Source organism: Brassica napus, chromosome A5 (assembly GCF_020379485.1).
Source record: "Brassica napus cultivar Da-Ae chromosome A5, Da-Ae, whole genome shotgun sequence".
NCBI lineage: Eukaryota > Viridiplantae > Streptophyta > Magnoliopsida > Brassicales > Brassicaceae > Brassica > Brassica napus.
Genome location: NC_063438.1, coordinates 10,420,220 through 10,437,887, shown reverse-complemented (window position 1 = coordinate 10,437,887; position 17,668 = coordinate 10,420,220). Strand labels below are relative to the sequence as shown.

Sequence of the window (17,668 nt, the reverse complement as noted above, 5' to 3'; positions counted from 1 at the left end):
TGACAAAAACTCAGAAACTGAGACAAACGTCGAGATTTCTATAAATGATATTTCAGAAAATGAAGAAAAAGATGAACCTCGAAGGAGCAAAAGAGCTCGGAAAGAAAAATCTTTTGGAGAAGATTTCCTAATGGCATTTTTAGTAGAAAATGTTCCAAAAACTTTGGCAGAAGCCATGGCTTCACCAGAAGCTCCATTTTGGAACGAAGCTGTCAGGAGTGAATTTGATTCGATCATGCAAAATTATACTTATTACATAACGGATTTACCACCTGGCTGCAAAGCATTAGGGAATAAATGGATAATGACACGAAAACCTGGTGGAAAATACAAGTCTAGGCTTGTAGTTCAAGGATTCCGACAAAAGGAAGGCCTTGACTATTTTGATACATATTCTCCAGTGACGAGAATAACATCAATAAGACTGATGATAGCAATCGCAGCCTTAAGAGACTTAGAAATCCATCAAATGGATGTAAAAACTGCTTTTCTAAATGGTGATTTAGAAGAGGAAATTTACATGAAACAACCTGAAGGTTTTGTCATTCCCGGACAGGAAGACAAAGTATGTCGACTTGTAAAGTCACTTTATGGGCTTAAACAAGCTCCTAAACAATGGCACGAAAAATTTGACAATACAATGATGTCAAATGGTTTCAAAATAAATGAATGTGACAAATGCATATACTACAAAACTACCAAAAATGCGTATGTTTTGCTATGCTTATATGTAGATGATATGCTCATTATTGGAAGCAATAAAGACATTATCAATCAAACAAAAAATATGCTCAAAGGGACATTTGAGATGAAAGACTTGGGATTAGTAGATGTAATTCTCGGGGTTAAAGTCACAAGAAATTCAAACGGAATTATCTTAACCCAATCTCATTATGCTCAAACAATATTAGAGAGATTTAAAAATTACTCTAATAGTACGGCAAAAACTCCGTTAGATCCCCAAATGCACTTGACAAAGAATTCAGGTGAAGCGGTTTCACAAAACGAGTATGCACGTGTGATCGGAAGTCTCATGTACTTGACAAATTGTACTAGACCGGATCTGGCGCATGCAGTAAACGTACTTAGTCGATATACAAGTAATCCAGGTCATACACACTGGAAAGCTATAACGAGGGTACTCAATTACTTGCGCTACACCAAAGATTTTGGGCTTCACTATGGTAAAGAACCAGCAGTTTTAGAAGGATACAGTGATGCTAACTGGATATCAGATTCTAAAAACTCAAAATCCACGAGTGGATATGTCTTTACACTAGGAGGAGCAGCAATATCATGGAAATCTACCAAACAAACAGTGTTAGCCAGATCTACCATGGAATCTGAGTTCATAGCCTTAGACAAAGCAGCAGAAGAAGCTGAATGGCTTAGAAATTTTTTGGAAGATATTCCTATGTGGGAGAAACCTGTGCCAGCTATACGCATACATTGTGATAGTCAATCAGCAATAGCTCGGGCTCAGAATAATCTACAATGGTAAATCTCGTCACATCAGAAGACGACATAAAACCATTAGACAACTTATCTCAACTGGTGTAATTACAATAGACTACATCAAATCGGCTGACAACCTAGCGGATCCATTTACCAAAGGTTTGTCACGAGATGTTGTTGCTAAATCATCAAAAGGAATGGGTTTAAAGCCTATAACGAATGAGGATGCTTGATTGCAACCCAACCTATCATGACTGGAGATCCCAAGACGTAGGTTCAAAGGGAAACCAAAATCAAACAGAATCTAACCAAAGCACTTGAGACAAGTAGTTTCTTCCCAGCTCTTAAGATGATAAAAGTGCTAACAAATGTGAGAAGGATAAGCATGGCCAATCACCTAATGAGTGTGAAATGAGGCCGTTTCTAGGAGAATGAATGCAAGGCTATATTCTCTAAGTTCACTCATGAAAACCATGAATAGTTCAGGGCCACAATGAACACAATAGAGAACTAAGTTCTACGAGAAAATGAAGCTGCGTTATGCATGTTGTTTCGGTTTACATAAAACACCGGTTGGTTCAAGACATCATGTTCACCTTCTGGTAAAGTAAACCCGACAGATATTAACTATGAGTGGTTCAAAGCTTAAAAATGCCACCAACTCAAACACAGTGAATTTTTCGCAAACACTCTCGATAAGTCTGTCTAGTCTAGTCAGGATTAGAATAAGTATAGTTTTTTAGAGCCTATCGAGTCTGCATCTAGTCTGCATATGTTTAGAGTCATTTCTATTCATGTGGGAGATTGTTGGGCCTAATTACTAAGCTTATTAGCTCAAATAATGAAAGGCAAATGTAAAAAGAAAATGGGCTTACGAGCTCTTTGAAAAAAGTCATGTTGGCATTAATGAAAGGAAATAAGAGAGTCCCACATCGATTAAAACTTGAGAAGTTGTGATGTATATATATGGTATCACACTCTCCTTGGATTAAACGGCTCAGAGGAAGAGAGAGCTCCCCACGCGCGCGCCGCAGCCGCCGTCCGGCCGGCTCGGCTCGGCTCGGCGTGGGCGTGGGCTTGGGCTTGGGCTTGGGCTTGGGTGGAGGGCCTTTGGCCCGATAAGAATTATTTTTTTTGGACCAAGTTAAGCTCAACGCTTTGCCATTTTATTTCTAAAAAACAGCATGACATTTGTGTATAAACGACATGTAGTTCATTTAAAAATAACACGAAATTTATCTGTTCGAAATGGATCAGAACGAGTCAACAAGAGAGAAACTTGCGGAGAAAGCTGCTCAACGTTCCACTCCGAGATCTTTGCGAGATTTTCGGAAAAAACGTTCGCAACAGTTTCGAAAAACCGCTCCTAGTCTTCTCTTTAAATACGGACTCTCCTCTTCTTATTTTCTTCAACTTTTTCACATCGAAACCAGCATCAAAATTCCCTTAGCGTAAGTCATAAAAACGAGAGTGTTTCGTAGAGTTTATAGTTCGATAGGGCGATCACGAGTGAGGCGTGATTCGTCTGCCATGGTTGTATCCTGGGACTCTATATTCGTACAGTCTCGTCTCACTAACGGAGCAAATATTTTGAGTTAAGGAAAGAGATCATATCTCGCCTCCATGTCTCGTTGCGAATACGATTTCTTATCGTTCTCGTATTCGTTTTAAATATTCGTCTATTTCCTTAACTTCGCTTTTATTATATCGTTTACATCAGTCCGGTTTACCGGCTTCTACAATCTTAACTCAAAATCGCTTTATGTTTAAAGCTTTAATCGGGTTGATAAACGATTAATAGAAACGGGTTTTGGAACCGTGTTTGCGATTTGCTTTCTAGCACTTCCGCGAAACGTTTGTTCTTATATCAAAACGATGTTTGCGATTTGCTATACGCTTATCCGCGAAACGTTTCTGGCTAAATGTGTTTGCGATTTGCCTTAGAGCACTTCCGCGAAACGTTTCTGTTTTATTTCATTACGCTTTGCGGATTGCTTTCTAGCATTTTCGCAAAACGTTTTTGATACATTTCTTCAAACGTTTATATATGAATCGTTTCAGTGACCGCTTTCTTAAGCGAGTTTGTGAAACATTCTAAGTCTATAAAAATGGTTTCTGCGAACGCTTTTAAGCGAGTTTGCAAAACTTTTTTTCAAGACTTATATCGATATGATTTGGTTCAAACACCAAAAATGAACATCGATTTTAGACTATTATTTTCTTTAAAATAATATGTTAATTGTTGAATGGAGTACTAATCCGTTTTCATGTTTTCTCTACAGGAAAATGACAAACGAGAACGACACCCCCACTCCCATGGACACCTCGGATGTCATTCAGACTCCACTCAACGCTGCAGCAACTGGCGTGACAACCGCTGGAAACATCACAGCGTCAACCACTGCAGCAACAACGAGCACTTTCCTCCCTGCGGGGAATGCTGCTGATGAAACCACTCGCCGTACCCTATTCGGTGCTGGTCTTTATCAGACGGGTTCAATTTCAGCAACTGCAAGTGGTCCGGTGGCAGTTCAAACTCCTCCGACTGTCCCTAGTGTGTTCACTCAAGGACTGATGCCAAACCAATTTGATGGCAAAGGCTTCAAAACGTGGCAGAAGAAGATGTTGTTCTTCCTGGCAACGATGAAGCTGGAGAAGTTCCTCCAGGAGGACAAGCCCCTTATGCCTTACGGGATTGATGATGTTCACAGCCTCGCAACTGTTGACATATGGGTGCATTCCGACTTCATCTGCAAAGGCTACATTTTGGGTCGCCTCATTGACCCATTGTACCGTGTCTACTGTGAGATCCCCACGGCGAAAGAGCTATGGAGATCACTAGACAAGAAGTACAGAGGTGAGGACGCTGGCTGCCAGAAGTATGTGGTCTCAAAATTCCACGACTTCAAAATGGTGGATTCAAAACCCATCATGGATCAGGTGGAAGCGCTTCAGCTCATTTGCCATGAAATCGCTGCTGAAGGAATGTCCATCTGCGAGACATTCACAACTCTCAGCTTCATTGAAAAGCTTCCTCCAAGCTATGCGGATTTCAAGAACTACTTGAAGCACAAGAAGAAGAAGATGGGGCTCGATGAGCTCATCACGAGGCTTCAGATGGAATCCAGAAACCGAACTGCTGCAAAGGTCGGTACAAAGGAGCACAGTGTCAACATGGCTGAGCACAAAGGCAAAGGAAAGGCCCACGCCTATTCTCCGGCCAAGCCTTCCAAAACTGCTGCAGCCTTGAAAAATCTTCAAGCACAAAGGTATTGAGATCAATGCGAATGTGGAGAAGTTCAAGGGGAAATGTCACTACTGCCACAAAGTGGGGCACAAAACAGTTGAGTGTCGCAAAAAGATCAAGGATGAGAAGGATCAGGCAAATCTCACTGAGGAGGATCTCGTTGCTGTGGTGACTGAAGCCAACATGGTTGAAAGCAACAACCCCAAGGAATGGTGGTATGACACTGGTGCAACCACCCACATTTGCACCGATAGGGCGATGTTCAGCACCTATCAGAAAAGCAAGACTGAGGAGAAGCTCAAGATGGGAAACACTGCAGTCTCCAAGATTGAAGGACGCGGCAATGTGATTTTGAAGATGACATCTGGACGTGAGGTCACTCTGACAAATGTGAAGCATGTGCCTGACATGAGGAAGAACCTGGTCTCGGGAACCTTGCTCAGCAAGAATGGATTCGCCACAAGTTTTGAGGCGGATAAGCTCGTGATTAGGAAGAATGGGATGTATTTGGGAAGGGGTATGTTAAGGGTGGACTTGTCAAGTTGAATGTAATGACAGTCACTCCAAAAGTTGTAGCTCCAAAAGTTTCAATGAATAAGAATGAGCCAGTTGCTTATTTGGTTGAGTCTTTTAATATATGGCATGAAAGATTAGGCCATGTAAACTACAAATCTATACAAAGATTAATGAATTTAAATCTAATTCCTAAATGCAAAACAAGTAAACAAAAATGTGAAGTATGCGTACAGGCTAAGCTCACAAAAACGCCATCACCTCGTGTTGAAAGAACTAATAAACCTCTAGATTTAATTCACACTGATTTATGTGATTTAAAATACTTACAAACTAGAGGTGGTAAAAAGTACTTTGTGACCTTCATAGATGACTGCACAAAATATTGTTATGTTTATTTATTACATAGCAAAGATGAAACCTTAGAAAAATTTAAAGAATTTAAACTCGAGGTCGAAAATCAGCTTAAAACAACTATTAAAGTAGTTAGAAGCGACAGAGGAGGCGAGTATGATGGTCCGTTCAATGCATTCTGTAAAGAACATGGAATAATCCATCAAACTACAGCTCCTTACTCACCAGAATCTAATGGAGTTGCTGAACGCAAAAATCGAACTCTAAAAGAGATGATGAATGCTATATTGCAGGAATCTGGGTTACCCCAGAACATGTGGGGGAAGCGTTGCTTACCACTAATTATATCCTCAACAAAATTCCACACAAAGTAACTGGCAAAACTCCAGATGAATTATGGAAAGGTAATTTACCTTCGTATAAATACCTCAAAGTGTGGGGGTGCCTGGCAAAAGTTGCGGTGCCGCCACCAAAGAAGGTCACTATTGGACCTAAAACAGTGGATTGCATCTTCATCGGATATGCACATAACAGTAATGCTTATCGTTTTCTGGTACATAAATCTGAAATATCAGACATTCATGAAAATACAGTCATGGAATCAAGAAATGCATCTTTCTTCGAAAATATTTTTCCATATAAGGAAAAACAAGGTTCAAAACGAACTCGAGAAGAAAGAGACAATGACAAAAACTCAGAAACTGAGACAAACGTCGAGATTTCTATAAATGATATTTCAGAAAATGGAGAAAAAGATGAACCTCGAAGGAGCAAAAGAGCTCGAAAGAAAAATCTTTTGGAGAAGATTTCCTAATGGCATTTTTAGTAGAAAATGTTCCAAAAATTTTGGCAGAAGCCATGGCTTCACCAGAAGCTCCATTTTGGAACGAAGCTGTCAGGAGTGAATTTGATTCGATCATGCAAAATTATACTTATTACATAACGGATTTACCACCTGGCTGCAAAGCATTAGGGAATAAATGGATAATGACACGAAAACCTGGTGGAAAATACAAGTCTAGGCTTGTAGTTCAAGGATTCCGACAAAAGGAAGGCCTTGACTATTTTGATACATATTCTCCAGTGACGAGAATAACATCAATAAGACTGATGATAGCAATCGCAGCCTTAAGAGACTTAGAAATCCATCAAATGGATGTAAAAACTGCTTTTCTAAATGGTGATTTAGAAGAGGAAATTTACATGAAACAACCTGAAGGTTTTGTCATTCCCGGACAGGAAGACAAAGTATGTCGACTTGTAAAGTCACTTTATGGGCTTAAACAAGCTCCTAAACAATGGCACGAAAAATTTGACAATACAATGATGTCAAATGGTTTCAAAATAAATGAATGTGACAAATGCATATACTACAAAACTACCAAAAATGCGTATGTTTTGCTATGTCTATATGTAGATGATATGCTCATTATTGGAAGCAATAAAGACATTATCAATCAAACAAAAAACATGCTCAAAGGGACATTTGAGATGAAAGACTTGGGATTAGTAGATGTAATTCTCGGGGTTAAAGTCACAAGAAATTCAAACGGAATTATCTTAACCCAATCTCATTATGCTCAAACAATATTAGAGAGATTTAAAAATTACTCTAATAGTACGGCAAAAACTCCGTTAGATCCCCAAATGCACTTGACAAAGAATTCAGGTGAAGCGGTTTCACAAAACGAGTATGCACGTGTGATCGGAAGTCTCATGTACTTGACAAATTGTACTAGACCGGATCTGGCGCATGCAGTAAACGTACTTAGTCGATATACAAGTAATCCAGGTCATACACACTGGAAAGCTATAACGAGGGTACTCAATTACTTGCGCTACACCAAAGATTTTGGGCTTCACTATGGTAAAGAACCAGCAGTTTTGGAAGGATACAGTGATGCTAACTGGATATCAGATTCTAAAAACTCAAAATCCACGAGTGGATATGTCTTTACACTAGGAGGAGCAGCAATATCATGGAAATCTACCAAACAAACAGTGTTAGCCAGATCTACCATGGAATCTGAGTTCATAGCTTTAGACAAAGCAGCAGAAGAAGCTGAATGGCTTAGAAATTTTTTGGAAGATATTCCTATGTGGGAGAAACCTGTGCCAGCTATACGCATACATTGTGATAGTCAATCAGCAATAGCTCGGGCTCAGAATAATCTCTACAATGGTAAATCTTGTCACATCAGAAGACGACATAAAACCATTAGACAACTTATCTCAACTGGTGTAATTACAATAGACTACATCAAATCGAGATGTTGTTGCTAAATCATCAAAAGGAATGGGTTTAAAGCCTATAACGAATGAGGATGCTTGATTGCAACCCTACCTATCATGACTGGAGATCCCAAGACGTAGGTTCAAAGGGAAAACAAAATCAAACAGAATCTAACCAAAGCACTTGAGACAAGTAGTTTCTTCCCAGCTCCTAAGATGATAAAAGTGCTAACAAATGTGAGAAGGATAAGCATAAGCTTTTAATGATTCCATAGCTTCTTAAGCGGAGTATTACTTAATACTTTTCATGGTCAATCACCTAATGAGTGTGAAATGGGGCCGTTTCTAGGAGAATGAATGCAAGGCTATATTCTCTAAGTTCACTCATGAAAACCAGGAATAGTTCAGGGCCACAATGAACACAATAGAGAACTAAGTTCTACGAGAAAATGAAGCTGCGTTATGCATGTTGTCTCGGTTTACATAAAACACCGGTTGGTTCAAGACATCATGTTCACCTTCTGGTAAAGTAAACCCGACAGATATTAACTATGAGTGGTTCAAAGCTTAAAAATGCCACCAACTCAAACACAGTGAATTTTTCGCAAACACTCTCGATAAGTCTGTCTAGTCTAGTCAGTATTAGAATAAGTATAGTTTTTTAGAGTATATCGAGTCTGCATCTAGTCTGCATATGTTTAGAGTCATTTCTATTCATGTGGGGGATTGTTGGGCCTAATTATTAAGCTTATTAGCTCAAATAATGAAAGGCAAATGTGAAAAGGAAATAGGCTTACGAGCTCTTTGTAAAAAGCCATGTTGGCATTAATGAAAGGAAATAAGAGAGTCCCACATCGATTAAAACTTGAGAAGTTGTGATGTATATATATGGTATCACACTCTCCTTGGATTAAACGGCTCAGAGGAAGAGAGAGATCTCCACGCGCGCGCCGCCGTCGCCATCCGGCCGGCTCGGCTCGGCGTGGGCGTGGGCGTGGGCTTGGGCTTGGGCTTGGGTGGAGGGCCTTTGGCCCGATAAGAATTATTCTTTTTGGACCAAGTTAAGCTCAACGCTTTGCCATTTTATTTCTAAAAAACAGCATGACATTTGTGTATAAACGACATGTAGTTCGTTTAAAAATAACACGAAGTTTATCTGTTCGAAATGGATCAGAACGAGTCAACAAGAGAGAAACTTGCGGAGAAAGCTGCTCAACATTCCACTCCGAGATCTTTGCGAGATTTTCGGAAAAAACGTTCGCAACAGTTTCGAAAAACCGCTCCTAGTCTTCTCTTTAAATACGGACTCTCCTCTTCTCATTTTCTTCAACTTTTTCACATCGAAACCAGCATCAAAATTCCCTTAGCGTAAGTCATAAAAACGAGAGTGTTTCGTAGAGTTTATAGTTCGATAGGGCGATCACGAGTGAGGCGTGATTCGTCTGCCATGGTTGTATCCTGGGACTCTATATTCGTACAGTCCCGTCTCACTAACGGAGCAAATATTTTGAGTTAAGGAAAGAGATCATATCTCGCCTCCATGTTTGTTGCGAATACGATTTCTTATCGTTCTCGTATTAGTTTTCTATATTCGTCTATTTCCTTAACTTCGCTTTTATTATATCGTTTACATCAGTCCGGTTTACCGGCTTCTACATTAGCTACTTGCATTGTCTGGATTGATTCTCTTTCTCACATTTTCCCATTTTCTTATTTAAATGGCCATGTTTCTTCTCAATGTGAATTGAATGTTTTTAGATTCTGACGAGGGAACTCTCAAGTGTGCCACATTCTCAGTCTGACATGATGGCTAGTATGGTATCTAGCAAGGGAGAAAATGTTCCACTTCTTGCACGTGTAAATCTCAAATTGGGAACATGGCAGTGGGCACTTTCTCCCGGATTGAATGATGGGTCTATTCAAGGTGAATATTAGTTACTTTTAACTGTGTAAGTGTAGTCAAACTAGTTCTGACCATAACATTCTGGTGACAATCTAATACTCTTTTTTCAGAAATTCTTGATGCCTTTAGCAAATCTACCATCTATGCTCCTAAATGGGCTAAGGCATGGCACACATGGGGGTTATTCAATACGGCAGTGATGTCTCATTACATATCAAAAGGTCAAATTGCTTCTCAGTTTGTTGCTGCTGCAGTCACTGGATGATACTTCCATTCTATAGCATGTGCAGCGAATGCCAAAGGAGTTGATGATAGTTTACAGGTTAAGTGTGCATACTTTCATGGATTCCATGTTTCACATACCAAACCCGTGTCTTTCTTTTCTTCGCCTTGTTATGCCACATAGATTAAGTTTCATCTCTGATATTTGTTGAAGTAGGAGTTTTTTTGCAACACTAGTCTTTCCTTATTTTCTGTTTTTCGTTTGCATATAAAAACAAAATGTCTTTTTTTTCTGATAAAACATTAATGGTTTATGTATGAGCCTAACCTTTGAGATCTCTAATATGCTCTTTGGGAGTTTGATCGAAGCTTTGTTTGCTTAGATTGACGTTTACTCTGGTGTTGAATCTACTTAAACAAACATTTTAAGGGTAAACGTTGTTAGCCAACAGTGAATTATTGACTAGAGTATATGGTCTCTTTTAAGAATGTAAAGTCGGGATATACTGTTGGCTTATATCTTAAAAAATGTCTGCATCAGGAGACATTTTTATTTATTTCATTTGTTTGCCTTAAGATCTAAGTTGCTTTTGTTGAAATATTTGAGAACATAACATTGAAGGAATGCTGAAAGTACTTGAGCCATTACATGAGATGCTTGAAGAAGGTGCAAGAAAGGACAACGTGACCATACAAGAGAGAGCATTTATAGAGGTAGTGCCATTTTCAGTCCTGGTTTTCCAACCTTGGGTATAACATAGTGTTTTTCTTACAGGTTACATGCCATTAGCTGTGTCGCCACGGTATCCGTGATTTAATCTTTCTTTCTCTAGCACAGAACTGTACAGCACTCCAGCATCTAGTTTTGTTTTTTCCATGTAACCCGTGGTCATTTTTTCTGGGGTTTTAAGAATTTAAGTCAACCAGGTGACCATGATAAAATTTGAGGTTTAGGGTGTGGAGTATTTGTTTTCATATATTTTTGTAAAGGCTATATGCGAAACTGGATGGTGTTTGTTCGTATCAGCAACTGAAGTTGGTGTGTTGTTGATGCAGGCATACCGTCACGAACTACTAGAGGCATATGAATGTTGTATCAATTACAAGAGAACTGGAAAAGATGCTGAACTTACACAGGTGACGAAAAATTTGAAACAAAATTTCAGATGTGTTCTTGGCCTTTATCTCAGGAAAGGGGCATAACGACATGTTTGTCATTTTCAATTGTTTTCAAACGGATTGACAAACAGCTTGCCAGCCTCACGACATTGGATTTGGAGGTAAAGATTCTCTATTTCTTTGGTTCTCTCGTCTCTTTTTTACTTTATAATCAAACTGTCACATTACATGGTGGATAGTTTGTGTCTCCTGAATTGCTGCTGTGTCGTGACTTGGAGCTAGCTGTTCCTGGAACATACCGTGCGGGTAACATTTTGAACTACAGTTTGTCTGAGCTGATTTACGGTTTTAACCTAGGATTCGGTGCTTAGATCACTGCTTTGGTTTTATTTAAATAGATGCCCCGTTGTGACGATAGCATCGTTTCCTCGTCAACTTCTTGTCATAACATCTAAACAACGACCACGGAAATTGACTATTCACGGAAATGACGGTGAGGACTATGCCTTTTTATTAAAGGGACATGAAGATCTAAGGCAAGATGAGCGTGTTATGCAGGTGATTTTCAAAAAAAAAAAAAAAAAAAAGTTGTTCAGTTATTGTGTTAACTACAAGATAACACTTTGCTCTATTGTGTTTCAGCTTTTTGGTTTGGTGAACACTTTGCTCGAGAATTCCAGAAAAACAGCAGAAAAAGATTTGTCCATCCAACGGTATTCTGTAATACCATTAGTGGACTCATTGGATGGGTTCCCAACTGCGATACCCTTCACCATCTTATTCGAGAATACAGAGATGCACGAAAGGTTTGTCTTTTTATTCATGAAGGTTTTCACTCTTGAAAGTTTCTGTTGATTCTTACACATGCCTTTTCTTATTTCCAGATCATCCTTAATCAAGAACACAAACATATGTTGAGTTTTGCTCCAAACTACGGCAATCTACCGCTCATAGCAAAGATTGAAGTATTTGAGTACGCTCTAGAAAACACAGAGGGAAATGATCTGTCCAGGGTACTTAATCTAGCTTTAACTTCTAGTAGTGTTCTCTTGGCTAAAGTAACTAATCTGGAATACGAAATTGCTTTGTTTCTCCTTCTTGGTAGGTTATGTGGTTAAAAAGTCGCTCGTCAGAGGTATGGCTGGAGAGAAGAACCAACGATACTAGAAGTTTAGCCGTTATGAGTATGGTATGTGGTTGCTTTCATCATTTGTTCACCACTTGTGTAGCGTCAATGTAGATTTTTTACTCATGTTTGACTTGCACTTTAAATGAACTTCTCTCGTATCAGGTTGGTTATATTTTTGGGTTAGGTGATCGACAACCAAGTAACCTTATGCTAGATAGATACAGGTACATAAAAATAAAGAAAAGGGTTTATATTGCTTAAAACATCCAACTATACTTCTGTTTCTTTATCAATGGTTTCAATTTTGCAGTGGGAAAATCTTGCATATTGATTTCGGAGATTGTTTTGAGGCGTCTATGAATAGAGAGAAGTTTCCTGAAAAGGTACTATCTTATAATGTTTTCCTCATAAGACTTGTTTGACGATATGAGGAGAGAGCTTTATTGTCTTAAACAACACTATGTTAGGTTCCATTCCGTCTGACAAGAATGCTTGTCAAAGCAATGGAAGTAAGTGGCATCAAAGGAAATTTCCGGTCGACATGCCAAAATGTTATACAAGTTCTCAGAACCAACAAAGACAGTGTAATGGCAATGATGGAGGCGTTTGTGCATGATCCTTTAATCAATTGGCGTCTTTTTAATTTCAATGAAGTCCCTCAACTAGCCCTACTCGGTAACAACAATCCCAATGGTTCTGCTAATGTTGAACCTGAGGAAGTAGATGAAGATCCCGCTGATGTAGACCTTCCTCAGCCTTAAAGGAGTACTCGAGAGAAGGAAATTCTTCAGGTTTCTTTTAATTCTTTTGTTGATGATTTGATTCTTGGATTGTATTTCAGGCTGTGAATATGCTTGGAGATGCAAACGAGGTATTGAACGAACGTGCAGTAGTTGTAATGGCTCGTATGAGTCATAAGCTTACGGGCCGTGATTTCTCTACGTCTGCGGTTCCAAGCAATCCCACTGCTGATCACAATAACTTGCTCGGAGGAGATTCTCATGAAGTCGAACATGGTTTGTCTGTGAAAGTTCAGGTTCAAAAGCTAATCGATCAAGCTACTTCCCATGAAAATATCTGTCAAAATTATGTCGGGTATGTTCTTCTCCACTCTTGTGCTTATCTGTTTTCATTTGCACAAGTTTGGTTCGTGAGATATGTTTTAAGTCATTTCCAATGGTTCGATGCAAAAATGTGAACAAATTTTCTTGTTTTTGTTTGCAGGTGGTGCCCTTTCTGGTGAGAAGGATCATCTGTTCTGTTTATTGTAAATAGGCTTTGTAAAATTTCGACTAAGTTGCATTTTTTGGATTTAATTCGATGATAAACTATGGTCTTTTTTTATGTAAATAATGTGTTAGGTCGATTTGGAGTTTCGTTATCGTTTATAATAGGGCTTTGGAAACTTGTTGCTGCCGGCTTAGTTCCCGGTGATATCCTATAGTACCGTCGGCTTTTGTATCTTTGTCATGTGTTTCAGTCAAAATATTCTGAAATGAAAAAAATAAAAATAATAATAGTGTGTTAGAATTCCTAGTCATATGTACATATGTTCAGTCAAAGTGGAAAAGTTGTTTCGACAACAATCAACACGCCATATATTTTTCAAAATTTTGGTGTGAACAGAATCAAGCATAAAGTAAGTTAAATTATTTCAAAGCTCTCATTGATCTAAAGGACGTAAAAGTAAGCAGTTTCCTTATATATGTAAACAGTTTCTCTTTGTGTAGATTGATGTTTCTCTTTCTGTCCTATGGAAGCGCATAGGTCCTGCAATGTTAATTGCTGTGCATAATGGAAAATCTTTTTTACAAACAATCAACCACTATTAAAATCTTTTTTTACAAACAATCAATCTTTTTTAACCGAACCGAAAACCAAAAATGTCGGTTCGGTTCGGTTCGGCTGGTTCGGTTCGGGGCAAAGTCGCAGGGCTAGTTACCTCAGAAAACTCACGGCTAAACAAAAAATGCACGATTTAACTAAGTTAAAATCACGATTTAAAATAGACACGATCTAGTTAGAAAATAACACATGGGTACATTACGCACAGTTTAATCACGAAATAACAGTGGATATTAATCTAACCACGACTTTCCCATGTTATTTCCGTGGCTATAGCTTTTACCCGGAGGCACGAATCTGAAAAAATATAGAAAATACTTAAATTTATAAAACATAAAATAATAGTTTAGATATGTATATTTTTATGTTTAATATAATATAGAAAACATTTAACTTTAGTTTTTATTTTTATTTGACATAAAAATATCAAAAAATAATTTAGAATATTTATAATTTTTGTAACAAGTTAAGAGTTATGACATCTAAAATAATTCAAGACATAAAATTTATAAATATTTAAATGTCTAATGTGAATAATAAATTAAACTTCAAATCCAAAATAAAACAAGAGCAAAACATATATTATACTAAATTATCGATATCAAAAATAAATTAACACCAAATCATATCAATTAATTTTGGTTTTCTCTACCATCATTCACCTTATTTTCTTTAGGTGGCATACTGAAATCTTCATCAAAACCTAAAAATCACAAATATAAAACTGAAAAATGAAAATCTAACTTCTTAATTAGAAATTTAGAATATAAAAAACAATCTAAAAACATAATTAAAAACTTAAAAAGGTAAAAAATATTCATTAGTTCAACTGGTGGTTCAACCGGTATCGGGTTTCTGGTTTTAGTAGGTCTTCACAGGTTTTTGGGTTTTTAAATATTGGGTTTTTTTAAAAAAAAACCTGATTTTTTTTGGGACACCGGTTTACCGGTTCAACAGCGGATCCGGGTCGGGTTTCAAAACACTGATTATATATAATAGAACTAATTTATTTATTAACTCACGATTCATCTGCGATTGATCCACTAACTCCATAAATCATCCGGTTCAGTGTTCGGATCGGGTTTAAAAACATTGGCTACTACTTTATGATAAAATCAGGTGGTTGAGAGTGTCAAAAAGAGATAAATTTTGAAAACGAAATCCCAAGAAAAGAAAACCCAAATGGTTGGGAAACTGCCTAGGAGTAAATGATTAAGAGAGTTTTCGTGTATACCGTATTAAATTTATATAAGTGAAAAACATTAAATTTTCTGAGTTAATTTGTGATTTTTGTGCAAATATAATTCTCGTCAAATCTGCAACTCTCGTCAAAGATTATCATTGAAACAATGGTATTAAATGTATCAATGGAACTTTATAATTATTTGCACCAAATATCTGACTATTCGTTGAGAGTGAGTTACAAAACATTCCTTAAATGAACAAAAGGTTAATAATGGGTGAATTTGCTGAATATTCATAAGAGGCAAAAAAAAAAATGAAAAATATAGCCATTATACAATAATTCAAGATGGATGGGACAATTTGTGCAAAACATGACCAAAATCTTCTTTCAGGCGCGTGCGCTTAATGTTGAAATGCATAAGATAAAATTATCATAGTATACTACACACTATTTAGTATAGGCACACGAATCATTTCACTCTAATTATACTATATTTCATTTAGAATAGTATGGCAATTGATGTTGGTTACCAACATAATAAAACACAACCAAATAAACCTTAAACCCGCTACCCAAACCCAAACTCTAAACACTAAACTCTAAACTCAAACTATAAACTCTAAACCCAAACGATAGACCCTTAAACCCTAAACCCAAACCGTATACCCTAAACCCAAACCCTAACCCAAATTCTTAACCCAACCGTAAACCATACCGGATCTACCTAAACCTTAAACCATAAACCCAAACCCTAAACACAAATTCTTAACCCAAACCATAGACCCAAACGGAGCTACCTAAACCCTAAACACCTCTAAACCCAAACCGTAAACCCTTAACCCAAACCCTAAACCCAAATTGTAAAACCAAACCATCGCCCATAACAAAGCTACCTAAACCCTAACCTTGAAGGTCTAAACCCTAAACCCAAACTGTAGACCCTAAACCCAAACCCTAAACAAAAACCTCCCTAAACCCAAACTCTAAACCCTAAACCCAAACCGTAAACCCTTAACCAAAACCCTAAACTCAAATTGTAAAACCAAACCATCGTCCATAACGGAGATACATAAACCCTAACCTTGAAGGTCTAAAATATACTATATTTCATTTAGAATAGTATGGCAATTGATGATAGTTACTATATTGATGAATGGGAAAAGGAGGAATGTGAAAAGGAGGAATGGGAAAAGGAGGAACGGAAGTAGGAATGGAGGGGAGGAGGAGGAAGGAGGAAAGATAGAAGTATGGAGGAAAGGAAGTAGGAATGGAGAGAGAGACCGAGGAAGGGAGGAGAGGAGAGAAAGAGTAGGAGGGAGTGTAAGAGTGAAAGCGACATAAGAGGAAACTATACTATTTTGATGGCATGTTCACCAAAGAAGAGAACATATATGCACACATGTCCATGTATGGGAAAAGGCTGGCATACGACTATACTATATTCAATATAGTATGTAATATCAGATTTGCGTTTTTATCCAAACAAGCCGAACAAAATTAAACAGAGGGGAAATCAGCAACTAGGTTACTAAAGGCATTAGTTTGGGTTAAATGTGGAGTCTTCAACTGCGTACGTCCTAACTGTAAGTGTGTCTTCCGTGTGACTATACTGTTTAGTACTTTCATATAGTATATGAGATCAAACTTGTACTCTTTAACTTTTTTCAGAAAGTACGTTTTTTGTCGTTTTGCTGTTAACTCATTCTAACCAGATCTAAAATCTAAATGGTGATTTTGATTTCAGATAACACACAAAAGATCAGATTGCTTAGACACTGATGATATGTCCACGATAAATATTAATTCAAAAGACACTGTGGGAAAAGGTAAAGAGATCACAAGTAGCGGCGGCGGTGGTAGGAAAGAAAACAATAGAGATGGTGGCAACCATGGTGGAAAAGGTGATGGTGGTGAAGAAGAAAATATGTGGTGCGCGCGTGTGTTATCAAGGGTAAAAATGCAATTAATATATAATATACACAAAATATCGTAGCCAAGGTAATGTTATGGATATAAACTTTATTTTTATTTTCCTTATGTATATGCGTTGCAATTCCCCTTAAATAATAGACTTCAATACTATTATTAGTTTTGACAATTCCTTTATATTAAATGAGAATCATTGTAATAAATACATTTACCTTATAATAGACCTATGAGAGCCTCACAATAATTTGATAATAAGTATGCTAACACGTTCATATTATACTAGGAGTTTTCATGCGCCATGCGCAGAAATAGTAATTTTTAACATAACATTTTTTATTTCAAAAGAAAATTTTGATTTATATTTCAACATTATTAATTTATATTTTAACTTCAATAGTTATAAAAAATCATAAACGTACTTTTGCAATCTTATTTCTTTTGATTTGGTATAACTATTTAAATTTGATTTTATTTAAATTTTTATAAAAACAAAATTAGATTTTATAAAAATTATTTTAATTATATTATTGTGTT

The 17,668-nt window shown here is 37.4% G+C and overlaps 2 protein-coding genes across 2 annotated transcripts; both read left to right on the top strand.

Moving 5' to 3' along the window:
• Window positions 1–9,483: 9,483 nt before the first annotated feature.
• LOC125609634 (serine/threonine-protein kinase TOR-like) lies at window positions 9,484–10,053 on the top strand. The gene is made up of 2 exons (XM_048781167.1): window positions 9,484–9,725; window positions 9,815–10,053. Exons 1-2 carry the CDS (start codon window positions 9,605–9,607, stop codon window positions 9,967–9,969), a joined length of 276 nt encoding a protein of 91 aa, XP_048637124.1. The 5' UTR covers window positions 9,484–9,604; the 3' UTR covers window positions 9,970–10,053.
• A 1,390-nt stretch (window positions 10,054–11,443) lies between these two features.
• On the top strand, window positions 11,444–13,637 carry LOC125609633 (serine/threonine-protein kinase TOR-like). Its single transcript, XM_048781166.1, has 9 exons — window positions 11,444–11,603; window positions 11,688–11,851; window positions 11,930–12,058; window positions 12,151–12,234; window positions 12,337–12,398; window positions 12,485–12,557; window positions 12,642–12,965; window positions 13,016–13,269; window positions 13,399–13,637. The coding sequence occupies exons 3-7, from the start codon at window positions 11,957–11,959 to the stop codon at window positions 12,933–12,935; spliced, it is 615 nt and encodes a 204-aa protein (XP_048637123.1). The 5' UTR covers window positions 11,444–11,603; window positions 11,688–11,851; window positions 11,930–11,956; the 3' UTR covers window positions 12,936–12,965; window positions 13,016–13,269; window positions 13,399–13,637.
• Window positions 13,638–17,668: the final 4,031 nt, after the last annotated feature.